General features: G+C 36.4%; 2 protein-coding genes across 2 annotated transcripts in view; both read left to right on the top strand.

The window, feature by feature from the left end:
• Nucleotides 1-6,561, top strand: part of zcchc7 (zinc finger, CCHC domain containing 7) — a 49,464-nt gene extending 42,903 nt beyond the window's left edge. Inside the window, exons 7-9 of the mRNA XM_052546443.1 lie at nt 4,900-4,995; nt 5,456-5,573; nt 5,661-6,561. Of these exons, the coding sequence (XP_052402403.1) occupies nt 4,900-4,995; nt 5,456-5,573; nt 5,661-6,214 (768 nt within the window). The 3' untranslated portion in view covers nt 6,215-6,561. The remainder of the gene's footprint in view (nt 1-4,899; nt 4,996-5,455; nt 5,574-5,660) is intronic.
• An 8,901-nt stretch (nt 6,562-15,462) lies between these two features.
• adamtsl7 (ADAMTS-like 7) lies at nt 15,463-27,446 on the top strand. The gene is made up of 12 exons (XM_052545779.1): nt 15,463-15,750; nt 17,848-18,031; nt 19,073-19,248; nt 19,527-19,638; nt 20,660-20,827; nt 21,195-21,324; nt 23,748-23,961; nt 25,045-25,218; nt 25,293-25,469; nt 26,028-26,207; nt 26,292-26,436; nt 27,082-27,446. The coding sequence occupies exons 1-12, from the start codon at nt 15,601-15,603 to the stop codon at nt 27,219-27,221; spliced, it is 1,950 nt and encodes a 649-aa protein (XP_052401739.1). The 5' UTR covers nt 15,463-15,600; the 3' UTR covers nt 27,222-27,446.
• The last annotated feature ends 294 nt before the right edge of the window (nt 27,447-27,740 follow it).

Here is a 27,740-nt window from a genome sequence, read left to right as displayed (position 1 = left end):
GAGGTGGTGTCTCTTGAAAACACTGGATGAGAAAATAATCAACAGCACAGTAATAAAATGAGAAATGTTACGAAATATAAGAAGAAATACTGCGTGTAGCACTCATCTTTGTAAATCAACGCTCTCCAAAAGCAACACCAGCAGATGAGCTTTCAGAGAGAGGCAGTGTCTCTTTGGCCTCCCTGGAGCACATTATGTTCTCCTAGAAGCCCTGAAGCATGGTGTGAACGTGAAGGGAGAAATAGTCGAGAAGTCATGTGAGAGTGCCTCCATAGCACTGTGATTGGCTTATTACTCGATGCAGTAATGCCCACCTATCATGGTCCATAGCTCAGCCTGAATGGGTCATACTGTTTTGTAGTTGTAGTACATTTAGTTTTGGTTGCTTATTGATAGGGTAAGATAAATCCTGTTTAATTAACCCCAAAAATAGGCAAGTCAGTTAAATCAAAGTCAGAGCAGAAATATTGCATTAAATGTTTGATTTAATTTGAAATTTCATTGTTTTCAGTTAATTTTTTGAACTGAAAATGATGGTGCAATGTACAGATATTTGTGTCTACGAATGCTTTTTTGCACAAGGTCATATGAATGTGTGTGAGTGTGTGTGCTCTTGTTTTTGTGACATATCAGGACACAACTCTGTATAATGACATGGGTATGACAAAGGTATTACAAGAAGAGGGTGACTTATGAGGACATAACCCATGTCCCCATTTTTCAAAACGCTTATAAATCATACAGAATGAGTTTTTTTGAGAAAGTAAAAATGCACAAAGTTTCCTGTGAGGGTTAGGTGTAGGGTTGGTGTAGGGCGATAGAATATACAGTTTGTACAGTATAAAAACCATTACGCCTATGGGATGTCCCCACTTTTCACAAAAACCAACGTGTGTGTGTGTTTCTGTGTGTGTGTGTGTATTTGTGAGAGAGAGGGAAAATATGCTCTGTGACTCTTGGCCCTGAAACACAAACATATCAGAGGCCACCCTCTGCCCCGATAATCCTTTCAGATAGAGGTGATACACACACACTAAAGAGAGGTAATTAATAGTGCCACAGAGCAGCTCTTATGCACAGAGGATCGAATGAAGGAGGGGGCGCTCTGTCGTCTTTTTTTTTGTTCCCCCCGTCAGTCTTCCTCCCTTTTCTGTGACATTCGAGCACGAGTGTGATAACAGGAGCTCAAGGTCAGGGAGGGGGGCACGGCGTACGTGTGATGGAGGGAGGGTCTTCTTTACACAACAATTTGCATGAGATATCAGCGAGGATGAAAAAATTTAGAAAAAGCAAAATAGATGGAGGAACGGTGAAGGTACAGTAGAGATGAGGAAAGAGACAGAGGTTAAAGGACCAAGTGACTGTCAATGAACCACAGAAAGATTTTGAGGTAGTAAGAAGAAAGGAGCATTAGAAATACAAAAGGAGAAAGGGAAGTTTTAGAAATAAATGGTGGCCAAATGAAGAAATGTTACATTTTCTGAGGAAAATATGAGTGCTACAGTTGCTATAGTAAGTGGTTGTCAGTGGTTTTTAGCACATTTAGTTGTTAGTGGGACTGGGAATGGAGAACCGGATCTTCTCTTAACTGTTTTTAAGTGTCTGCATTCTTCCACAGATGTGGATGGAACATCATACTAAAACACTTGGACAGCATGTCCTGAGTCTGCAGGAAAAAATCGTTTTAGCTTAGTTGTAATTTCAGTCTGAATTGATAATGATAGGAGAGAAGCTGCAAAATAATACAAAAAAATGTATCTTTTGAGTCAAATGCTGCTTCCAGTATGTTCCAGGCTGCAAACAAATGACTCGTATGAGTTGATTCCTTTCTTTTAATGAATCAGTTTTAAAGACTCTGGAATTCATCAGAGATCTGTTTGAACCAGTCTAATGACGGTGATTCACTCTCTGAATCAGCAGGAGATGATTGTGAATCGCTGAACCTCAAGTCATAAATTTGGTCTTGTATAACTTGTAATTATACAATAGTGAACTGTATACTATTATGTTTGCTTGAGGCCTGATTATTGATTCATATTTTTTAAGTGTTGCATGCAGGTGATATATGAATGTAAATTCAGGCCCACTTTATATTAGGTGGCCTTACAGTGCACTTATTTTGTACATGCATGTTTATACATTGCATTTACATTTTAAAAATACCTGCATGTAATTAATATTTTAGAATTACATTGTTGGCCCATCTCTTACACCTTAACCCAATCTTAAACCTACCCATACCACCAAACCTGTCCTTAACCTTACCCATATCCTATTTAATTAGCAGCAAAAGTGGATTGCAGTACCTTATGAACACAAAAAGTACATTGAACTTATTTTTTGATGTAAATAAATAGTAGATAAGGCCACCTGATATAAATTGGGATCATAAATTCTCATCCCAAGTTGCTAGGTGGTTTCTTGAGGGGTTTCTAGATGCTTGCTTAGTCGCCCAAGTCAAAAGAGCATAAAAGTCTCTATGATATTCAAGTTCTTAGATATAACTTAGATCCCTCTTTCAGTGAGTATGGGATTTTTTTCACTCATTTTAGCATCCACCAGGCTATCACTAACGGCATATCTCTCCTCATCAAGCTGAATGATTTGGAAGTTCAATACATTTGTTCAAATCGGTAACCTCTTTATTAACTTGATTAGCAAGTAGCACTCATAAACAACAGTGGATGGCAAACCATGCATTGAGTTTGGGGGGCTAGAAAGAGCGAGTGAGCGACGGAGAGAGAGAAGGGTGGGTGTCCGGGGGGTAACCGGTGGTGTCTTTGTGATGGAGATGGAGCAGTCTCCAGCGCTGAGCTGATAATGACCAACGGTTCTAATAGCATTCACCCCTCCACCCTTTAACCACTCAAGCGGAAAACGGACAGAAAGAAAGAGAGAGAGTGTGTGGAACGGAGGAAGATATGTTTAAAATATGACGTGGTGGCTTATTGAAAACGCACATATATGAGTGTGTGTATGTCTCGACGCCCCCTTGAGGACACATTAAAAGACAATATGTGTGTAGTTTCTGGCCACGCACACACACGCTCTCAAACACGCTCGCACCAGTCGGCTTACCCTCTTTATCGTGCTGTATTTACGGAGGGCGATGGAGCGTGAAACGCCTTTGGGCTCCCCGGGACCAGATGGAGACACACACACATACATACACACACTCCAATGGCAGCCTTATCACCAGCGCATTACTGGGATTTATTGATACCCTCGGTAATCACTCCCTTATATCACCTCAAAGAAAAGAAAAATATACAGATTATATGAATGTCTGGGAGAAAGAGTGGGAGGAGGAGACTGAGTGGATGATGGGAGAACGAGAGTGTGAATGGGGGTCATCATTCACTAGCGAGATGGGAAATGTAAGTGAGGTTTATAATAACAGAACAGAGTGAAAGGAATTGAGCGAAGTCGAGGAATATAACACAGGTAGTCGGCTGACATACATGCACACAAAGGGCACCTCTAAGGGACCGAGGTGCTTTTACACACTTGACATGTGTGCAGTTGTATTTTTGTGTGTGTTTGGAGTGTGTTCTGGTACTGGTTGCATCCGGATTCGTGTCACCCTAATTGGAGGATTCTTGACCTTACTGCTTTCACTTGTCACACAGTAGAAGCTTCTGCTACAAATGGGGATATCCACCTTTACTATTACAAGTGAAGCTTGCTGCAAGATGTTTAGTAGAATGTCGAAGCTGCTCTTTTTTTGCACTATGAAAGTGCACCAGGGACTAAAAAAATGGGAAAAATGCACATTAAAGATGTATGATAATAGTCCATTGTTGAAAAAGAGCAACATTCTGTTAAAATTGTCCTTTTTGTGGTCCACAGAAGATAAAAACTTGTATGGTTATGCAATGCTGAAGTGAGAGTACAGTTAAACCAAAAATGATTCAGATGCCACTATCATTTTTATATCTTTTTACTAGTGGGTTCAGGACACTATAGCTCATTCATGTAAGTGAGGATAGTAAAATAAAGTAAACTGTGTGACATATTATAGCAAAAATTCTTCATACAGTAGACAAAATTTGGCACCAAAAATTATTAAGACACTTTGACCTGACCATGTTTTGCAGTTGCAATTTTTTTCTTTAAATTGCTAATGCAAAAAATTTGTACACAACAGACCGAACAAAATTAAGCAGTGTTTGGTAATTGGTTTTTATCTAATTGTGTACTTAAATTTAACAGCAGACAGCTATTCAACCTAATTTATTACCTTTCTAACTTTGAGTTTTTGTTATATTTTATGACCATTTTTCTACACTATAGTGAATAATCTGTTATAATGTGAGAAATGTAAAAGGTGTCTGAATAAATTTTAGTTTGACTGTAAATAACGACACAATGGACATTTTTAGGACAATGACCCCTTTGAACTAATGGTTCTCAGCTAGGGGGCCAGGGCCCACTTAGGCTCCTAAATCTTTCAAGAGGGCTTCAAGATGATTTAAATTAACAATCGTTTTAAATCCATCCCCTTTTTCCATTAAAGAGCATATACAAGGATATAAAAGGAAACCTATTAAAAGTGTGATCGTTTTCAGCTCCTAAAATGTGTGTAATCCTGAAAATTAAAATCCTTATTATTATTATTATTATTATTATTTATGAAATCCAGAAAACCTGTAGATTAAAATAAGTTTTCAAAACATAAATAGGGCTAGGGGGCCTTAAATATTGTTAACGAAAAATATGGTTCACTATTTGTCTTTTTTCAGACTTTAAATATAAGATTTTATATTGCTGCATTTTTTTTTCTTAAAGGAGGCAGTCAGACTTTGCAATGTTAGTAGTGTAGAAGTTTTTTTTTTTTTTTTTTTTTTTTTTTTTTAATCAGTGTCCTTTCTAAATCCATGTCTGTTTGTTTCTTTGTAGACCACTAAGGGACGCATCTGTCAAGCCAGTGATCCAGAGGCCTCCAGGAAACCTGCCTACTGTTATAACTGCTCTAAGAAAGGACACTTCGGCCATGTGAGTGAATCAGCCTCGTCCAAGTGTCACACAGCAGCTTGCTTTCCACAGTGGATAATAACAAAACAGAAACAAGTTTAAAATACCACATTTTCATAAAACACAGCTATATAGATTACCATTCAGAAGGTTGGGATTAGAAAATAAAATATTATACATATCTTTGTATAGTTGTATTCAACAAGGAAGAATGAATAAACAGAAATAGTAAGCAGTACATCCATATTCAGCATATTGGAATGATTTCTGAAATATTGAAGTGGTGGAATCATTACAGGAACTTATTAAAATTTAAGCATTAAAATGGAAAATAGTTAATAACTTTTCACAATATTACTGTTTTTAATGTATTTTGGATCACAGATATTCAGCCTTGGTGGGTATAAGAGAGATTGTGAGAGACAGGTGTGCCTTCGCAGATGTCCATGATTTGAGATGTTAAAGTGTGTGTTTTCTGTAGGAATGCACCGAGAAGAGAATGTATAACGGGACATATCCCACCCTGCCGTTTATTTCCCGTTACGACACGATGAATGACACCTATTACCGGGAAATCCGAGTTCAAAAGCAGGCCAGAGGTTTGTTAGACTGTTTCTGACAAGTTGAATTGATAAAAGCCGATCATACTTGAAACCTAAAGATTTAATGACGCGTGTCTCTTTCAGAACTCGAGCAAGCCGGATTGATTTCACCGGACAGAGCTGTCGTTACATACACCCCCCAACCGCCCAGGAAGAAACAAAAAACCAGCCACAAACAGTCTCCATACCCATACAACACACACAGCAACAACCAGTCCACGCCGAAGAGACGCATCGCACACACACCCAAACACACTAACTTCAGTGTCAAGCAGAACTCGGAAACGTCATGGAGCCACGGCAGACAAACCCCTAAGAGCAAGTTTAAACCACAAGAGCCAAGCCAGAATAAAGCCAAAAAGAAGAAAAAGAAAACTCAATCGAAAGGTATTGTTTTAGATGAAGATGCAGACTTTCCTAGAGGTTATAACAAGAGTAAAACAAGGGATGTTTCATCACCTCGGAAAGCCAATGTGAAGCCGAATAAGCCCTTTGGAATGGAAAAGAACAGTAAAAAGGACAAAATATCGAAAAAGAAGGAGAGGAAATGGCAAAAGAGAGAACGAAAAGCTGCAAAAGATTCTTCCATGTATCCTTCCGATGAAAACCTTTTTCTGATTAAGCAAAGAAAGGTATGAAGATATATTTGAAAAATGGCAAATTGTGTGAATGGGACGTTAAGTGATTCAGATGATTCCTTTTGGTCCGTCGTCTTCCAGTCTCCATGGCTTTGTATATAGTATTACGGCATTTTAGGTTGCTTGGAAGGAAAATTTGATGCAAATCAGAACATCTCACCCAAATACAGGCTGCACTATTTAATGTTTGGCATTGAAAAGAGCATAATTTTGGGAAAGATTTAATGTTTATCAAATTTGTGAATTTTAAAAGCGGGTGTCCTGCTTGTACTTGACAAGTGTAGAGTTTTAAATTTTGTGTACATGCTAACTTCTGTAACATTGTGATTAAAGTCTGTTTGTGTTGATATCATGTTTGAGATCTTTTGTATTCATGAATATTCAACTTTATTTTAAGGTAAAATGTGTCAAATCCAAGCTTTATATGCCATGAAAACTCATAGGATGCTTTTCTAAAAAGCATGAACTCTGTCTTTGTGGCACCATAACAGGATTCCTCTGTTTATTTTAACATCCCACCAGTGCAACCAATGGCATGTCTTTGGGGGCGGAGCTATCAGTTTGGCCAACCAATGGCAGATGTGGGAGTGGAAACCAGTTTAAAAAGTATAATGTTTGCAATTTTGTTAAAAAAAAATAGTAATAATAATTACAGGAATTCTGTGCTTGTCTCTTTATGTTTTCTAGACAGGATGTGCATTAACACTGATACTTCATATGAGAGAGTCATTCAATCATTTGCATCACTGATTCATTCAGAAATGAAGCTCCACTACAGGCTTTTGCTCGGAGATGCTGCTTTGCCTTTGTTTAGAACTGATTTTCTGTCAAAATAGATATTAAGATAATATGAGCTTCTTTTTTTTTTTTACTGAACTCGCAACCATGCCCTTGATTTCATTTCTATTAAAAAGCTGTCCGTTCAACTAAAATCTCACTTTCAGACAAAAACATGTGCTCCACCTTTCTCCTCTTTCCTGTGATTATCTTCTTGAGCTCCAGGTGTTGTGTTTAGGGCTGTTCAGCTTTAAAGTAATGACAGACAGCAAACAGCTGGTTAAGTGGTTAAACCGTTGCCATTTCCTTGGTTTCCCGATTTTTCACTTTTTAAGATCCCACGTTCCTTCTCTTTATTCCATACAATTTCTCTTTTTGCTTTCATGGGTTGTGTTTTTGCTAAGAACTATTTTTGAGCCCTAAAAGAGTTCAGATTTGTTCATTTGTTCAGTGAGTGCGTGTAATGTTGTTATGCTCTGCAGAGCCATCTCTCTCTCTCTCTCTCTCTCTCTCTCTCTCTCTCTCTCTCTCTCTCTCTCTCTCTCTCTCTGTGTGTGTGTGTGGACATTTATGTAAAAGTGTGTGCCATCAGGCTTTTATTGCCTGAAGCATTTTTTTTCAACAGTAAAAGAGATGATTTCTTAAGCCAAATATAAATCCAACACCAAACATGGCAGTCCAGCCCACATGCAGAAAGAAAAATCCGACTTTTTTCCCCCTCAAGATTTGCAGACAGTATGTAAACTCAAGGGTCCCCCAGGGCTTGGCTGAGATGTGTAAGAGAGATTCAGTGCGATGTGAGGGAAGGAACATGCAATCACTGAGTCACACACGATCACTCGCACTGATTTACTCTGACGAAGTGATTCATCAGGCTTTTTACTGGTATGGCTGGCCACAACATATTCCCAGCACTTTGACTCAACATGCAGTCCTCAGAACATTCACCTTCTTCCTCTTAAGTGTAATTAATGAACCATACTCATCACCATTTCACTTTCAAGGACAGTATTTGCCTGTAAAATCTGTTTCAGGTCAAGCTCTTTCTAGTTTCTCGCCTCCAACACTGTGGTCCATTTCTGTATGGGACATGTCTTTTTTATTAGTCCAGTTCTCAGTGCAGCCCAGCTAGGGCTTAATAAAGTCTATGTATAAATAGGCACAGGCTAAAAAAAACATATAAATATATCTATGGATATAGCTTTAAACCCTTGAAAGTAATAAAATAATGAAAAATGGGAAGAGTTTGTGGTTACAATAGATGTTCAGAGGTTTTTATGGTGCTTTTTATGGTCCCTGCATATGTGCTGATTGCTTGCCAGAAAATGTCTTTGAGAGCTTAGCACGGCCAAGTTTATGGAAACCATGACAGAGAAGGATTGATTTTTTTTTTTTTTTTTACTTTTGGTTTGAACTGAAAATGTAATTTACATCCCCAAACATTTCAATAGCAGTGTTGTTTAGTAATGATGTATTATTATATTAATCCTTGATATTTTTTTTTTTTGTAATTTGTCATTTTGTTGCCATTTTTTTAGATTTTTAAAATGAATATATTTTATTTTCATTTTAGTAATTTTTGCATATAATTTACCATCTAATATTTTATTTTATTTCAATTTCCAAAAACAAAAACAAAATTGTTAAAGCGATACTCCAACCTAAAATGAAAATGTTGTCATTAATCAGTTACCCCCATGTCGTTCCAAACCCGTAAAAGCTTTGTTCATCTTCAGAGCAACATTTAAGATGTTGTTGATGAAATCCTGGAGGCTTGAGACTGTCCCATAGACTGCCAAGTAAATAACAGTGTCAAGGTCCATAAAAGGCATGAAAATCATCGTCAGAATAGTTCATATGCTATCAGACATGCAATCTGGGTAATATGAAGAGGCAGGAAAACTTTTTGTAAGCGAACAAAACAAAAAATATAACCGCGCAGAGGACACAGAAGAGCACTCGCAGCATGTTGATATGGAATGATATGGAAAGTGACAAAGGAATTATTGAATAAACCTTTTATTTTTGTTTTCTTTGCTTACAAAAAGTGTTCCCGCCGCTTCATATAACCCAGATTACACATCTGATGGCAGATGGAGTATTCTGATGACGACTTTTCAGACCTTTTATGGCCCTTGACACTGTTATTTACTTAGTCCCCTCAAAACATCTGACAGGTAATCAAGTCATACAATAAAGTAAACAAACACATGCCTTTTTGTGGTGCAAGTAAAAAAATTATAATAATATCTGCATATTGTTTATTAGTTACCAGCGTTTCGGCAAAATGATGTAATCAATTCATTATACAATAAAATATTTATTTTCCCCAAATCTTGTACTTTCATGATGCATTATAATATAATATTATTAATATAATATGCTGATGACATCCTGATGGCTGGGATGAGGATAAATTCTTCTGTTTTATAGAACGTTATATGTGTTTGTTGCTCAGTTATCTCGAGTGAGACATAAAAGTGGCATAAATTGAACTGATTCATTTTCAGCATCCTTGAAATGGAAGAAATGCTGGTAGTCCGAAACCTTTATTGCGTCAGTCTTAAATCACTTTGGTCATGTCAAAATTTTATGTTTTCACTGTCTTGTAAAGAAATACATAAAAATAAGGCCCAGGTTTTTAATGCACCCAAGTGAACTAAGACTTTTAGTGATCTGCACAGCATTAAGTTGTATTGGTTGGGATTCTTTTTTTTTTTTGTCCGCTTGTGTCTGCACAAGTTCTTTGATCTATGATGTACAAATGACCACAAAAAATCATTTTCTATGATGTTATTGAACCACTAGAAACTTTTTTTTGATACCTATCGCACATACACACTGAATACAGATGCTGAACTTGCGGTTATTTGGCATTTTGCTGCTATGGTTATACATTTAAAGGAATAGTTAACTCAAAAATGAAAATTTGCTGTTTGAACTCTTGTTCTGACGGCACCCATTTACTGCAGAGGAACCATCGGTGAGCAAGTAATGTACCGTATTTTTCGGACTATAAGTCACACCTTATAGTGTGACTTATAGGAAAAAAAACATATATAAGTGGCACTGGACTATAAATCGCATTTATTTAGAGCCAAGAAAAAACATTACCGTCTACAGCCGCGAGAGGGCGCTCTATGTCTTCAGTGTAGACTACAGGAGCACTGAGCAGCATAGAGCGCCCTCTCGCGGCTGTAGACGGTAATGTTTTCTCTTGGTTCATTTATCTCGGTTCATGTCAAATTAATTTTGATAAATATATCGCACCTGACTATAAGTTGCAGGACCAGCCAAACTATGAAAAAAAGTGCGAATTATATATGGTAATCTAAATTTATCAGAAATTTGTTTAGATGAAGAAACAAACTCATCTATTATACATCTTGGATAAGGACATTTTGCATAGGGAAGTACGAATATTTGTACAGTGGGAGAGAGACAGGAGTTACAGGGTTCCCACGGCCATGGAAAACCTGAAAATAACCTATTTCAATTTTGATTTCCAGGCCTGGATATATCATGGAAAGTTTACCAGTGCTATACAGCATTTTGTTTCTATTTATGCTCCACTCTCAAGTATTTCATCAGTTAGATATTAGTGCTTGTGTAGAGTAAACTTGCCCTCAAGCTAGCGTGATAACATCAGTCTCGTCTGTCTGTTCATGGTCTTATTGAAGATATCTGCACATACATTTTTACTCTAGTACAGTTCAGTGTAATCTAAAAAGTTATGAAAATTCACTTTTATGAACTGTGGTGTCCCACTGCTAATGTCGTAACACAGACTGTGATATTTTTTGACAATGCTGTATTTGTATTTTGGAATTGCATCCTCTCACCAGTGTCTTTGCACCTTTAGTGCTTTAGCAAAAATATTTCGGGTCGTTTGATTTAGGACACTTGGGAGACATCCATTGCTATTATGTTATTTACTATCCATAACAATCCACAGTGGGCACGCAGAATGCAGGGCTCAGAGCTGTTATTAAGTATGCTTAGTACTGACATTCCTCTCCAAATCCCCATACTTCTGAATGAGTCCCTGTCGAGTTTCTAGCTATCTGTTTCTGTCTTAAAAACTGTTTACGAAGACTGTCAGGGCCTTGTCTGCATTTAACGTGACTCAGATATTTCCTCCAAGCAGTCACGGAATAGATTTCTGTCAATTTACCATCCAGACGGATGAGCAAATATGACTAGTGACCATGAAGCACACTATCCGCACACAAACTCATGAACAGATACATGTCATCTAAATCACTGCTCTGCAACAGGTGTGTAGTCGACAGTGTGTGGATTGGGAATGTGTCCATTTTATGCGTGTAAATCAGAGGAAAATCCCGCTATACCCCTTCTTCCTCCTCGACCAGTGCTTCATACTTTAGTTTCCAAGCAAAAATTCATTTTCAGAGAGTTGCTCACATTGCAGGACACAAATAATGTCAGTGGTGGTCACTCGGCCTAAGTAGATTTAATAAAAATAGGACTGAATTAATTTCACTGCCAGTAAGATACGTTTTTTTAACTTAATAGTGCTCACAATGATGATGTGCACTTTAGGCAAATTATATTTGGTCTTAAATCACATCTAAGGATATAATCCACTCTCCTTCACTTTCTTTTGTACAAACTTCAAACTTTTGTGACTGACTCAAAGTCTTACTGTAACTCTATATCAGATTATCTTCCATCCCAACCAAACTTGGCTTGAGATGACAGTTATGACCTCGAAATGGTCTAGGGAACATAAAACCCAACAAATCCCAAGATTAATCCACATTTCCCTTCTAATAAAGAAGTGCACTTAATTGTATTTAATGTGCAGCTATACTCACAGATAATAATATTAATACAATAAAAGGCAACTAGAGTACACTTCATGTTTCTTAAAAAACTTTTTTTAAAGTGCACTTTATATTAATGTCAAACTGAATTTTTACTTTAAAGTAGATTTGAAATCATTAAGTTTAACTTTTTGGCAAACTTTAAAGACGTACACTTATTTTGATGTGTTGACTATAGTCAAGAACATGTTAAAAGCAGTGTAGGTGATTTTGTTCAAAAAAAATGTTTTGTTATGCTGGTTGAAAGTCTCTTCATATCCCGATAGCAATCACTAAGTTAAGTGGTCTTAATTAATTTATATGTATTTATATCGTCAGTGGAAAGCGTATAGGACCATAAAATGTTCGTCCAATCAAAATGTTTGGTCCGAATATTACAATAGGCTGTCGTGACTGTCAAATACATATCTGCATACTTCTGAGTCTATGCACTCTATCGGCGCAGACATGACAAATCATCAGCAAGAATGAAAAGCACTTTTATTTTTGTTATATTATGCACTTTGTCCTTTGTTTTTCCAGGGGTGAATGATACATGAGGTGATCTGACAGCATTGGATTCAATTCTCCACTAACGCCGTCTCTCATCGTATCGCAGGTTAGTCTGCGGTCTGCCTGAACGCGTTCATGTGTTTTAGAGGAGGCATGGCTTTGTAGAGTGATTACGCAGGGAAGGTGGGGATCTTGCTTTCAAAGCTAACTTGCTGTCGCTAGTCTTTCTAAAATGATCTACCCTGCCTTTAATTTGGCTACTTGATTATAATTGTAAATGTGGAGTCCCCTATATTTCAATCCAATGTTGTAATTACAGTGAATAGCTGTACATGTTCAATTGTTTCTGCCAAAAAAGCATTTAGCATGGTTTGTTTTTTGGGGTTTTTTTTTTGCACCCGCTCACTTTGGTAGCCCAGTAGTACATTACACAAACTGCAACACACTGAAAATAGCACAACAGAAAAAAGCCACAAAAAAAACTAAATTAGCACAACAAAATGGAAACAAGTGGCAACAAATTAAATTAGCACAACACAACAGAAACAAGTCACAACACAGCAGAAACCAACCACAACACAACAAAATTAGCACAACACAATGGAAAAAATCGGAAATAATCCACAACTATGCAAGTATCAAATTTTCATCTTGTGATTAATTGCTAATGCTTTATGTACACTGTGTTATCATGATATTGAAATTTAGTTTTTTATAAAGTGGCCATAAAACAGTATAAAAGGTTTAATAACTTTTTTTCTTATAACAAAAATAACTGAATATTTAAATACAGTAAAGCAATACAGAAAAAAATTATAAAGTTAAACGTTTTACACAGATTAAAGTGCAAAAGAACTATAAAGACCAACAGGTATCACTTTACAATAAGACCTCATTATTTAACCTTAGTTGATGCATTAAATGATTATTATTATTATTAACATTCACAATGAGCAATAGCTACATTTGCTAAAGAAGTTATTAATCTTTGTTGAAATATATGAGACTTAGTTTGTTAGCTCATTAAATAACACACTTGCAACTTTCGATTTTAATGTATTTAAGTTTTAGAAAGTAGCAGCTGCTTTATTTATGGGGATTCCAGGGTAATGGCAGCATTTTATGCATTTTAGCGCCATCTGCTGTCAGAGAGTGAATGTTATTTCATTCAGGTGTCTCCTACGCCTAATGTGCTTCTCATGCATGCTTGTTTACATCAGAGTGCACAGGTGTCTTTCAAGCATGCATACAGTGGTGTTGTGCAGTGTTTGAACCATTGATGGGAAAAATATTCTTAAAATGCATCCCAAATTCAGAATAATTTGTAATGTATAATTATTCACAGTATTTAGAAGTGCCCACGATATCATGCATACTCATTAACATGATATATCGCATAACCGAATACCAGCACATGTCTAGCATCAACACAGCAAAATTAGCACAACACAACTGAAACAAGCTGCAAGAGAAACACAATGGAAACATGCCACAACACAACAAATTAACACAATGGAAACAATCTGCAACAGAAACAAGCCACAACACAACTAAACAGTGTTGTGTTATGGAGATTTCATTGTTTTGTGCAATACCGGACCACTGTGGGGCTCACAATTGTTTGCAAACTTAATATTACAAGGTAAAAAATATATTTACACCATATTTAAAAGACAATATAAGTAATTATAAAGATGTACTTAAGTTCAACTTAAGTGGTTAAAATGTTTTATATGCATGTAATATACACTAAATTTTCATATAATATGCAAGGAACATGCATTTAGGTATTCCAAAACATTGTATTGCCTTTACACTTAAGGATATTCTTTAAGTTTTCATTATTTCTGTTGTGTTCTTTTTAAAAGTATATGACAAACTGTAAGAAATCACTGAGAAAAGTAAAATCACCATGACCTAAACTTTTGCATTCATCCTGGTTTACGCAGGTTAAGTTTGAGTGATAGTCTCAATCGTGAAGCGGCTCAAATTTAGACCAGGTTTCATGCTATTTTATAATAAAAATAGAAAAAGATTTCATTTGAAACAACTGTCACCTGTGTCCCTACTTATTCAATCTGCAATCAGATTTCCATGCGAACAATTTTTCATGTGTGTTTTAACATCTTGAGTGAATTATATTGAGTGCTTGAGTCCCCTAAATAAAAGCATGGTTGATCTGTGCAGCATGAGAGCATCTTTGTAAGGATTTTAGCCGAAACATTGAATAAATTGGAACATTTGTGAAAACAGGTGAATAGAGTTTAAAGTCTTTGTTTGGAGAGCTAAAGTGATGCTCTGGGTTTGAATGCTAAAAGTATCGGTTCGAATGTGTTTGCAATGAAGAAAAGCTGTAAGGCGCTTGTGTTATTGACCTGGAATAAAGATACACACAAAACCACTGCCACAAGAAACATTCCTTCGCATGTCTGTCCGGGCTCCAGCAGTTTATGTCCGTGAAAATATTTTCTGTGAACAAAATTGACCAAATGATTCAGCACAGGAGTTCTGAATGTTTGCTCTGGGTCTAATGACCCGGTATTCATCTTTTCTCTACCGCTTGACGAGGTAAAGATCATGTGACCACCAGAAGGTGTGCAGGTCATAGAAAAAAACACACACACCATCTGGACACAAGTGACATACACCCTCATTACTACAAAATTACACACCACAAGACACACTCAAGTATGCAAAGAGAAGCCTGGGGACTGCAGTACAGAATGGGCCTGTTTTACATTTTTGTTTTTCTGTTCAAGTGGGTTTTAGAGGGAGAGAGAGTTTTTTTGCTCTAATTCTCTGATTTAGTTCTGGTTAGGTCTGAGTAAGCCTCTCTGGGTACTAAAAAGAAAGATAGAGAGACTGTGTCTGTCCATCAGAAAGTGATTGTAATTCTAAGCATTTTACAGCTTCTCTCACAGAGAGATTTCTTGGAAGGAATTCTTGCTGCTTATGAAAGAACAAAAAATGGGGTGAGTGGAAAGAGAAAAGAGAAAGTGAAAAAAGGAGAGAGAGGAGAGGAGGGAGATGTGTGCCAGTGTGTATATGACTCGCTGTCTGGGGTTGAGAGAGAGAGACACACACACACACACACACACACACACACACACACACACAAACACGCACACTTAAATACCAAAGAGAGAAACCCCCTTTCACTAAAACATTCTCTCACACAAACACACATCTCCATTCACAGACGGCACCACTGCTGTACTTCTTATTAGGACTGGACATATTTACACACATATTAACTGTCTTATTCTGCTCATGGCTTGTGGGATGCTTCTGCCGACCTGGAGCAGACATCACTGGAGACTCATCCAGCATTTCCTCCAGATGACCCTTCTGCTCTCCCTCCTGTGCCCACCCACAGAGTCTGTTCCCCGGGACAACGGCTCCAGCAGCAGCCCCGGAGAGGTAAGAACCACAGACCAAGACAAACGATACCAGCTGGCAGTATTAGAATGCATACAAATGACTCTGGCAAACCATGCTTAGCAATATAGCATGTTGTATTGCTATACTTAATTAGAATACATTTAGACATTAGTACAAATATGCATAAATAAGCAATATACTTGTAAAAAATGTTTTGAAAAATTATTTAAAAAAAATCATTCAACATCTGTAGTTTTAGGATCCTATAAAGTTATATATATATATATATATATATATATATATATATATATATATATATATATATATACAGACACAAATGTCCAGGTTTACTTTCAGAAAGTTTATTTCCAGACAGTATACACTGCAGCATTTTAATAATATTTTTTTTTTTTATGTTTTTTTTTTTTTTAAGTTGAAATTTGTTGCAAATAGAGTAACAAAGTATAGACTACTCATTATAAAACAAGAAATATATTGTACTGGAAAAAAAAGGTTAAGTACAAAAAAGTAATAATAATAATAATATGTAGAAATCTTCATGATCTATAAAAAATATATATCATCCATCATATGATGATATGAAGAAGGCAAAAACATTTTTTTTTTATTTAAAAAAAGGAAATACTATTTATTATGAGTTAGTGGTTAAAAACTAACTGTAAAATATCTAAAATTCTGAATATTTCTTCAATTCTTACCCTATTGAGTCATAATTGTAAGAATGTCCTGTGAGCAGATTGCTCATTCTGAGTCTAGTGTAGTAAACACTGCAGGAAACATTGACGGCTTTTGTAAAGATCAGCTGGGGGATAAACCACTGCAGAACTAACCACTGTGGATGTGTGTGTGTGGGACTCTGAGGTCAGGTTTTGCCGACATTGTCAGGACCAAATGCCCCTACAGGAACAGTGAAACCCGAAATCACATCCATTGTGGGGATCAGCCAAAGGTCCCCATGAGGAAAATGGCTTAATAAACATACTAAATAACCTATTAATAACATTGTTAAAAAAATGGGCAGAAAGGTTTATGTGAGGGTTAGGGGATAGAAAACATCATGACTCAAAATAAAAACAAAAGGAGTTATTGGAAAGTCCCAACCATGATAGAAAAGCAAACACGTTTATGTGTACGCATGTGTGTGTGTGTGTGTGTGTGTGTGTTTATGTGTGTGTGTTAGGAAGCAGAGTTTTTCCAGTCTGTCTAGTTTGATATTCTTAAAACTGAATCTGTTTCTTATTGTAAGTCTGACAAACTTAGAGACAAGGTGTGTGTGTGTGTGTGTGTGTGTTTTCGTAGTCTTAATCAATCCCAGTTCTTAAAGATTTCTTTGAACTAACAATAGAAACAGTTGTTTACGGTTTCAAATTTGAATTCGATAGCTGTGAGTAAGTTTGAATCATGAAACAATATGGCCCCTGTCTGACCATAAAGTATGTGTGTGTGTGTATGTGTGTGTGTGTGTGTGTGTTCCTCATTACAGTGTTACGTGAAGAGGGAGTGATGATGCTGTGAATGAGAAGGGCTTTAGGAAACGGCTTACAATTAATTATTTAAATTATAGTTGTTTCCAAATCTGTGAATCACAACCTCATCGATCAGTTCATGCCTTTCTTTCTTTCTTTCTTTCTTTCTTCTGTATTTATGGCTTCAGTGTTTACATGTTCATATATACTGAGTGCTGATTTACATAAAACTGTAATGAAATATGAATCAGTGCATATATGCACTAATGTGCTGTCAATCTCGTTTTAATATAAATTATAAATGACTGAAAGCATTGTTTTTAAAATACAGGCATAGATACAGCTGAGTGTGTTTTGAGTGAAAGTGTCCTACTGAAAAGCTACATGTGTTTGCTTTTCGTGATTAACTCTCACCAGATAAGACAGCCAATGTTGATTAATTTTCTGAAATCGAATCATCTTAGCCATGCAATTTTGATTTTAATCTTTATATTAATAAGATCTCAAGCAAACACATCTGCCCAGATAGTCTGATGGTGAAATCCCAGTTTTGGTCCGTGTGGTGAAAGAGTTATTACTCAGGATTGAATCTGCTCTGGAGGTAAAGTCGTGTGTGTGTGTGTGTGTGTGTGTTGTTGTTATCCCGCAGGGCTGTGAGGGTTTCCAGGTGGATGTTTGTGGTGTGTGTGCAGGAGATGGGAGCACATGTGAGCTGTTCAGCGGGACACTCTTTCTTTCTGTGCTCTCTGTCGGCTACCACATGATCCTGGACGTCCCCTCTGGAGCTCAACGAATCAAAATACAGGAAACACAGAAGACCAGGAACTACTTGGGTAATTGAACTGAATTCCTGCTAGATCTTAATTCTTTTTAATTGACCTCAGGATCATTATCATGGCACGTTCCGCAAAAGTGTACAATTTAGTTTCCCATTAAGCATTCTAGACAACACATGTTTTGTGTTTTGAAAACTCTTAAAAGTTCTGGTAATTTAAACACAAATTTTACTATTTTACCTCAGCCTTTCAAATTGTCAAGCAAATGATTTACACTACCGTTCATAAGTTTGGGATCAGTATGATTTTTGATTGTTTTTGAAAATATGCTCGGCAATTTTTTTTCTAAACAAACAAACAAGAAAACTCTAAACACATAAGATTTTTACAGTGCAAAAGAATAAGTTCTCCAGTCTTCAGTGTCACATGATCATTCAGAAATCATTTTAATATGCTGATTTAGGGCTCAAGAAACATGACTTAAACAGCTGCTGAAATATTTTTTGTCTTTGACTTTTTGATGAATATAAAATTTAAAAAGAACTGCATTTATGTAAAATAGATCTTTTGTAACATTAGAAATGTCTTAGAAATTAAATGCATCCTTGCAGAGTAACAGTTTCAATAAAAAAATAAAATAAATACCAACCTCAAATTTTTGATCGGTAGTGTGCCTAATTGGAAATTTTGTCAATAATTAGAACTCACGATTTGGTTCCTGTTCAACTTAATCGCAGCTAAATCAGTCATCTCTGTTAAACAAACAATCTGAGTTTGTTTATTGGTGGAATTATTATTATTATTATTATTTTTATAAATACATATCACAAAAAACAGCTCCTAAAATATTTAGTTTCATCCCGAATGTTAAGCACCTCCTATCTCTTTCTTATTTTAAAGAAAGAAACATGTAGTAGCTGATTTTACATGTATACATGGTTTCTAGCTGGTCCAAGCTGGTAGACCACTTTGGACTCTTCCAGACAGCAGCTGGTGTGGCCTGGTTTAGTGGTTTTCCAGCAGTGTTGATATGTGCTGTGGAACCAGGTGTCCTCCTTCCATACATCCTCTTTATTTTCCCCTCTTGGTTTCTTCAAGCTCTCAGGACAGCGGCTGGTGACTCAGTGATAAATGGTGACTGGGTGATCGACAGGCCAGGACAGTTCTACGCTGCGGGTACTCAGCTCACTTACAAAAGGCCCAACGAGATACGCAGCAGAGCGGGAGAATCCATCACTGCTCCTGGCCCAACCAATCAGGAGCTGCATCTCTTTGTGAGAGACCACTAAGAAAATCAAATATACTGAGATAATATATGAAGGAATTTTTTTTTATTTTTTTTTTATTAAGCATTGCAATGTTTTGTGTTTAAGGTTTAAATGAAATATCCTTAACTTAAGGTATAATATCCTGGCAGGAAACATGTGTGTGATGTATTGTTGTAGAAAGTTATGAGGTATATACAGTATTTTTATGATGACTTGAGCTTATGATTAAGTTCGTATGAATACGAAGACTGCGGATTTTCAGCTTTACACTCCATATTTTGCAGGTTATTTATCAGCAACCCAATCCAGCAGTGTATTATGAATACATTCTACCTAAAGACACCGTTACTGACAATGATTCAGATGCATATTCTTACTCTAGTGTTCTACCTCTGGGTAAGTATTTTCAGTAAGTAATTTCATCAACATTTACTCACCCTTAAGTTCCAAACCTGTATGATTTTCCTCTGCTGAACACCAAAGGAAAGTATTTTGAAGAATGTTCAGTTGATGGTAGCCATTGACTTCCATAATATGGAAAACGAAAACTATGGAAATCAATGGGAAGCAGGAACTGTTGACCTTCAAATGTCCAAAAAGTTCTGAGTTGATTTTTCTTTAGAGAAATGAATACGTTTATTCAGCAAAGGCACATTTAATTCATCAAAAGTAACTATTGCATTGTTGCATTGTTAAATCTGTGTCAAATCAATTATTCTGTTCTTATGAATTTTCTATTCACCCATGAATTCTGGCGGGAAAAAAAACACACAATACAACAAAAACAAATAAATCCCACACACTATCAGTACTTTCAAAAGCATCAAAAAATGATTTTGTTATATGCAACTTTTCAGTCCCATGACCTTCATCAGACATAAACAAACAAACTCTTACAACACAATGCAATTTAATCAACACATGACCAAACACTGTGATGCAGAAACATCATCATCACAAATTACAAACATAATTCATCTTTACAGAAATTTATTTATAGTAGATAGAAAACACAGAACATTTTTATATCATAATTTTATAACATCAAATTGATCAATGACACTGATAATAATAATAATAATAATAATATAATTATTTATGAAGGATCATGTGACTCTGAAGACTGAATGCTAGAAAAAATTCAGCTTTGCCACTACATGAATAAATTAAAATATATTGAAGTAGAAAACTGTTGTTTTAAATTGTAATAACATCTGACAGTGTTACAGTTTTACTGTATTTTTGATCAAATAAATGCAGCTTTTGTGAAAAAAAAACTGTTTATTAAATTAATACTTTCTAGATAATAGAGCAGATATGTGGGCTATATTAAAATCATTTACCTTTTTACCTCAAACGTTCTAAAATCTAAAGCAACTGTCCCCATCCCTCTCTCTGTGTCTTTCTCATCCTACAGTAGAGAGTCATGGAATATTTCCTGATCCTGGCAATAGTGACAGTGAAAACTCATTGAGCAGCTCTCATCCCAACCAAGTTCCATCGGACCCTATAACCCCTGAACCAGTTCCTCTCTACAGCTGGCTTGCCATTACAACAACACCCTGCAGTGTCACCTGTGGAACGGGTAGAAATGAGTTGTTCGTCGTTACACTGTTTATTCAAGTCTTACATTATTGTCTGTTTGTGGTTATTTCTTCCTGTTTCATTTGGTCTGGGTAAACGGAGCGGTCTGTTAAAAGATTCCTAGAATATCCCAGATATTCTAATAAATGGTGTTCTGTTTTATAAAATAGTGACACGTAACATTCATGCATTCCTGAGGTTTGAAAATGTCCTCACTGTTTAAATTCTAAATCAGATCCAGAGTAACCGTGTCTGCAAATAAAACTAAAACAGATTGGTATTCTCCCAGCAGCAGACACTGTACTTGTAAGACATCACAATGACAACATTATGTCTTCCTGTCTGATGTGTGTGTGTGTGTGTATTAGGCAGTCGTCAGGTTCTTTTTGGCTGTGTGGAAAGAGCCACTCACACTACTGTACCAGGGGACCTCTGTAGCATCACCAGTCATCCTGGCCCTCAGGTAGAAGAGTGTCAATCACAGCCTTGCCCGGCCTTGTGAGTGAACACACACAATCTTTACCAGCAGACACCAAACTCTAAAAACACTTAGAAAAACAATCAAAACAGTACTTGAGTTAGTTCAAGAGACAGGGTACAGAAAAGGGTTTTTGTATTGTGTTGGTATGTTAACTTCAGTTCAAGGTCAAGTATATCAATGTACTAGTATTATACTTGTAAGTGTATTTTCTTTTCTTTTTCTTTTTTTCAGTAGGCCTCTTTTTTTTTGTCTAAATTCAGCCACATTTTAGTTTATATAGTTTTTTGTGTGTTGCAACTATACTGTGAACTACAGTATGCTACAAGGGAACATAAAGGGTTGTAAATAAACCACTTGTAGTTTTTATACTGCAAGTGAACTTCACATCATACTTGTAGTTAGCTATTTTCATTAAATTTAGTTTCAAACTCCATCCATGTACATTTGACTCTTTTTTTTTACTCTACCCCCAAAACTGACTTGTAACTGTAAATTTAAATGTGTAATTTATAAGCTAATGCAAATGCTTGAGTAACATATGCTCTAATGAAAAAGAAACACACTTAAAGGTGCCATCTGTCATGTCTGGCAAAAAAAAAAATCAAGTCATACTCATTCAATACCAGATGGGGGCAGTGTGCCTCAATAAAGTGAATTGGTCTACTCTAGAGTAACACACGAGAAACGGCATAGTCTCTATGCTCCGCCCCTACCTTCACAACAACCCTACAGCCATAGCCGAAGCCTAAGAGGACGATTTGCCTCCAGAGGAACGTTGGGTGATGTCAAGTGATGTCAAGCTACTCCCCTTCACCTTTACCAGTGAATATGTTCCTATTCGTTTTGTCCATATTACATTTTGAGTTGTATATACACATTATTTGAATTAAATTAATTTGACAGACAGCTTTCTATCAACATCATTGGTAAACATCAGACAGCTGATCAAAGCTATAGCGCCAACCAACGTAACCAGAGCTGCCAACTCTCAAGCATTCACCGTGAGACACACGCAATTGACTCTTTTCACATGCTTTCACGCCACACATCAATTTTTTCATGCACAGAAAAACCACGAAGCAAAGAGGACACAGAGACCAACAGACTAGACAGAGCAGGTTTCTTATGAAATAAAACAATGGGTAAGTTATAGCTAGCTAATTATCAAACACAGCTACGGTTAGCCATCGCTAACATTAGCAAGTTTATTGAAAAGCCTTCGATACATTTCTGTTATAACTTCCCGAAAACAAATAAACAAACTTCTAGCGAAATACTAACAGCATCTAACTTACCAATCCAAAAGAAATGTTGCAAGTTCAGAGTCGAACCTCATTTCTTTCAGGTCCATCAGTTGTCTCCAGCGATTGAAAGCAGTGCCGATGTTTACTCTGGTTCGGCTCCTTTTCTTATCGGATTTGATTTGTGATTCCGAGCGCGGTTGTTTCCCTGTAGCAGGTGACGCTCTCTTCCCTGAACTGAAATGAAGTAGTGGGCTGTACTTTCCACACGATTGACATCAGGTTCAAGTACACGCCCACAAGCCGTGCGAGTTATTCGTGTATTGCAGGTTGACTGGTGGTTATGTTGCCCGCATACCGCCTCCCATGGCCGAAACTGGTATTACGACACCTGTCGGGCCGGGGCTAGTAATGCTAATGCTAATTAAGGTTGATATCTCTGCAGCACTATAACTTGACATTTTTTTAATGACATCATCGCCCTTATTTCTTCTCATTCTTTTGATGCGTGTAGGTCATGTTTTGGATATTTTTACCTCAATTTTTGCATATGGCACCTTTAAGTATTCTTTTAAAAGTTGTACTTATTTCAGAAATCAAACACTCTAAAAGAACATAGTAAGTGTGAAATCGATGTAATTACAATTAAATTAAAATGTATTGTTAAAAATTCTTTTAAATGCAATTAAGTCAACTGTTCTCTGGCTAGGTCTTTGAAATATAGTTAAACAGTACTGTTAAATGTATTAATAAGCATTTATGATAAACTAAATTATACTTGATTGCCATTTCTATTGAAATTTTTATGTCATGTATGTAAAACATTTAGTTTTTTTTTAACGAAGGAGAAGCATTTAAATACATTTTATATCAAGTAACACTGTAGTTAAATTATTTTACAGGCACTTTTAAAACTTTGTTAATACAAAGTGCACTTGTCTGTAAGCCAGGTATAACGCTGTATAACTCCTTATTAAAAATACATTGAAAGTATATTCTCTTATTTTTAGTTTACAAATATGCTAATGCGACACTTGAGGAAACATTTTGTAAGGGCAGATTTGAACATAACACATAAAACACATCTTAAAACATCGAAAAACTGTCCATGTGGTTCATTTCCAAATGGTGCAAAAAAGAAGCACATGTGACTGAAACCAAGCAGTTGTCCTTTAATCGGTTTGTGTGTGTGTTTGTAGCTGGGACGTTGGCGAGTGGTCAGAGTGCAGTAAGACCTGTGGTCCAGGGTTTCAGTATCGACAGGTGATTTGCCAGCAGGAGCAAGGACAGCATGGCAATAGCACAGTGATTGTGGCGAGCAGCCTCTGCGATAACACAGACGTGCCGGAGACGACCTCCGTGTGCCAGCTCAAGATCTGCAGCGAGTGGCAGATCCGCTCCGAGTGGACAGAGGTTTGGGAATGTGTCTGAGTGTGTAGGGGACATTGGGGTAAAATTGAATTAATATTCATAATTATTTTTCATGAAATCTTGATGACCTGAAATAAATAGAAACTATCTAAAACAACGGAGGTATAAAGTTTGTACAAATAATACTTAATAAAGCTAAATAAGAACAAATCATCCTTTACATAAACTATTCACACTACCTGCTGTGAAAAATAGTAATTAACAAAAACAAACTTACTAAATTAACTCTCTCTCTCTCTCTCTCTCTCTCTCTCTCTCTCTATATATATATATATATTATTTATATAGACATGAAGAGTGTTTTTATATACAATGTAAAAGTTAAATATTTCAGTGAAATATTTCTTGGGGTCACTTTATGATATGATAATGACTTTTTGAATTATTCAGTTTCCTAAGTAATCATAAATACAGATGTTGGCTCGTCTTACTTCAATCTCTCCTTACACTACCATTCAAATTTTTGGGGTCAGTACGTTTTTTTTTTAAAAATATATATTAATACTTTTTTCATGCATGTATTAAATTAATCAAAGGGGATGATAAAACCTGTCCTGTCTATAAATCAAAAAATACAAATGTATCAGTTTCCACGAAAATATTAAACAACCCAACTGTTTAAAATTGATAGTGATAAGAAATGTATCTTGAGCAGCAAATCAGTATATTAGAATAATTTCTGACGGATCATGTGACACAATAATGGCTGCTGAAAATTCAGCTTTGTCATTACAGGAGAAATTTAGTTTAAATACCTTCCAACATTTTAAATTGTAATTTTTCACAATAATAATATTTATATTGTAATATTTTTACAGTATTTTCGATCAAATAAATGCAGACTAACAATATTTTCGATCAAATAAATGCAAAACTAAGTTTTGGAATGGTAGTACATACGTGGAAAAGCTATAAAAACGAATTATATTTGTTTATGACACAATATACAATATATTATGGCTACATATTCACCAGAGGATGGTCTATGGAGCTCAACAGCCATCAATATATACTGCTCAGAGAAAACACTGGTTATAGATAAACCTCTCTCTCTCTCTCTCTCAGTGCTCGGTGCCATGTGGAGTTGGTCAGCGTAAAAGAGAAGTTGTGTGTGTGGATAACCTGGGTGACATTGTTGCCGATGAGGAATGCAATATGGCCCTTCGCCCACAGGACCTGCAGAATTGTGACAAAGGAGTGTGTGCCAGCAGCTGGTTCTACTCTCTCTGGAGTGACAGGGTGAGAAATCTGTGCGTTTTTCACTGGTATTTTGCAGCCGTACTTCTAAAACAGTTGGTTATGTCTCTCTGCAGTGCTCTGCAGACTGTGCGGAAGGAAGTCGCAGCCGGTCGGTGGTGTGTATGATGAGTCAGACCAACTCATTGCCTTTGGACAACTGTGATGATGAGGATAAACCTGACGAGCTCATGCCGTGTGACCTGGGACCCTGCACACAGCGACTGGAATGGTACACAGGATCGTGGGGACAGGTACATGAACAAACATACATACCGGTATATGCATTTTTTTACCTACTGTAGTTTGATAATGGCTATCAGAAATGACCGGCCTTTTAAAAATTGCTTGTAAATCTCTCAATTATGTTATAGTATCCCCAAACATCATATTCAATTTTTTTGTTTTTATATTTCTTTTTGGAACTGAATGGTCGTAGGCCTCAGTTATCTGAGCTTACGCACTTCAGATTTTGAGTGAAGAAAGCATTATTGGTGGATAATTTGGGGAATGTTCTCTGAAAAAGAGACATAAGGCCTATGATCAGTAAGTTCCGAAAATACTGTAAATAAAAACAAGAAAACAAGCTGAAAGGTTTGGTAATACTATAGCATAAAGCTGATTTAGGCTGGCCATGTTTGACCCCGAACACCACAGGTTTAACAAGCTGAGGAAAAAAGGGGGGAAGTTGTCATACCCTGTGTAAACAAAGTCAGTTACTAGCATTAGGCTAAAATTAGCAAATTAACTAGCATTTTGGGGGAAAAAAGAAAATGAGTGGATCACAACATGAGGTTTAATGTGTTTCACAGTGTTCATCTGAATGTGGTAATGGTACCCAGAGTCGAGGTGTGGTCTGTGTTGTCCAAAACAGTGGCCAATTAGAAGTCACCTCAGAAGACCGTTGCTCTCATCTGCCTCGTCCTCCGAGTGCACAGACCTGCTTTTTGAAGAGTTGTGGATCACAGTGGTACATGACGGAGTGGAGCTCAGTAAGGTTTTCTCACACACAGTGTAAATTCAAGTCCAGTCATTTCAACTGACTTACTTAACGAGAATGTTTCTAACTGCCTCAGTGTTCTCGTTCTTGTGACGGAGGCTTTCGGGTGAGAGAGGTACGCTGTTTGCAAGATGATCTGACCACCAGCCATGACTGTGACCCTGCTCTTGAACCAGCAAACAAGGAGAACTGTAACACACACACCTGCGTGCCACTGATTGGTATGATTTTCTTTCTTTTTTACAGTGCACCCTTCTAAGAAATGATCATTCTGTCATCTACTGTACTTATGTTAGACCACAATAGGGCTGGGTGTCAATACAAATTTCCCATTTTGAATCTTATTCACAAGCTCTTGATCTGATTCAATTAAAAAAAAAAAAAAGTAGATATTTCTCTTTTTTTCATTTGTTTACATATACTTATTATAGAAATAATTAGTTCTCTCTACTTATGCTGTGACTTGCTGTATTATGGCCAGTCTTTTATAAATCAAATCAAATCTTGTTATTGTTAACTAAAACCAATAAAACAAAAACCTTTTCAGTAACTGAAATAAAGCTGAAATAAAATAAAATATCAGATGAAAACCAAACATTTTAATGGAAATAAGAAATTTTGTCTTGGCAAATATCCAAATTTGTTTAAATGTGTTTGAAGTATTGCTTAAGTTGAAACAGACCTATGTGAAATCTATGTGACCCTGGTCTACAAAACTAGACAGAAGGGTTTAAAAAATAAAGATAAAACAATCAAACGAACAAAAACATATAGGTTAGGATAATATGACGATGAGAGATGATATTATTACTTTTTGGGTGAACTGTACCTTTAAGATCTCTCTCTCTTTGTGTGTCTCTCTATAGATGAGTCCTGCAGGGATATGTACTATAACTGTGTGGTGGTAGTCCAGAGCCGTTTGTGTGTGTACTCATACTATCGCACCACATGTTGTGCATCATGCTCTCGGGTCACTCAGAGAGACACGCTGCACAGAATCAGGTGATCTGGTCCTTCTCCTTTCCTGAATGATGATGTCCTTGTCTCATCATGACATCATCCCCAACTCGTTTCAGCTGGATCTGACCCTGCGATGACATCACTGTTCATCTCCACCACTGAGCAAAGACTTATAGATGTTCACTGCCCATCTTTTTTTAAACACAAAATGACAATGCTCCATGAGCAAATGAATATTTATTGCAAATAAAAACAACCAAGCCTCTTTTTATTCATTTATCATATTGAGTTAATGTCTAAAAATGAATAAAAAATTAATCTTCACATTTAAATGGCAATTTAAATGTCTAAAAGTATACATCTAAAGATTCTAAATGAACTCTTTACACAATAAATCATAAGTATTTAACTAAATATTAAATCTAAAAGTTTGTTTCACTGGTATTGAGGGGTGATCCTATTTTCTTTTTTTCAGAAGTATATGTAATGTTAATCAATTTTTTTTTTTTTTTTGATGTGTCCCGTTCAAAAGGCCATTTCAGTAAGGGCACAACAGACATGTCTG

Source organism: Carassius gibelio, chromosome B1 (genome assembly GCF_023724105.1).
Source record: "Carassius gibelio isolate Cgi1373 ecotype wild population from Czech Republic chromosome B1, carGib1.2-hapl.c, whole genome shotgun sequence".
NCBI lineage: Eukaryota > Metazoa > Chordata > Actinopteri > Cypriniformes > Cyprinidae > Carassius > Carassius gibelio.
The sequence above is the reverse complement of the archived record's forward strand: the minus strand, read 5'-3'. Positions and strand labels throughout refer to the sequence as shown.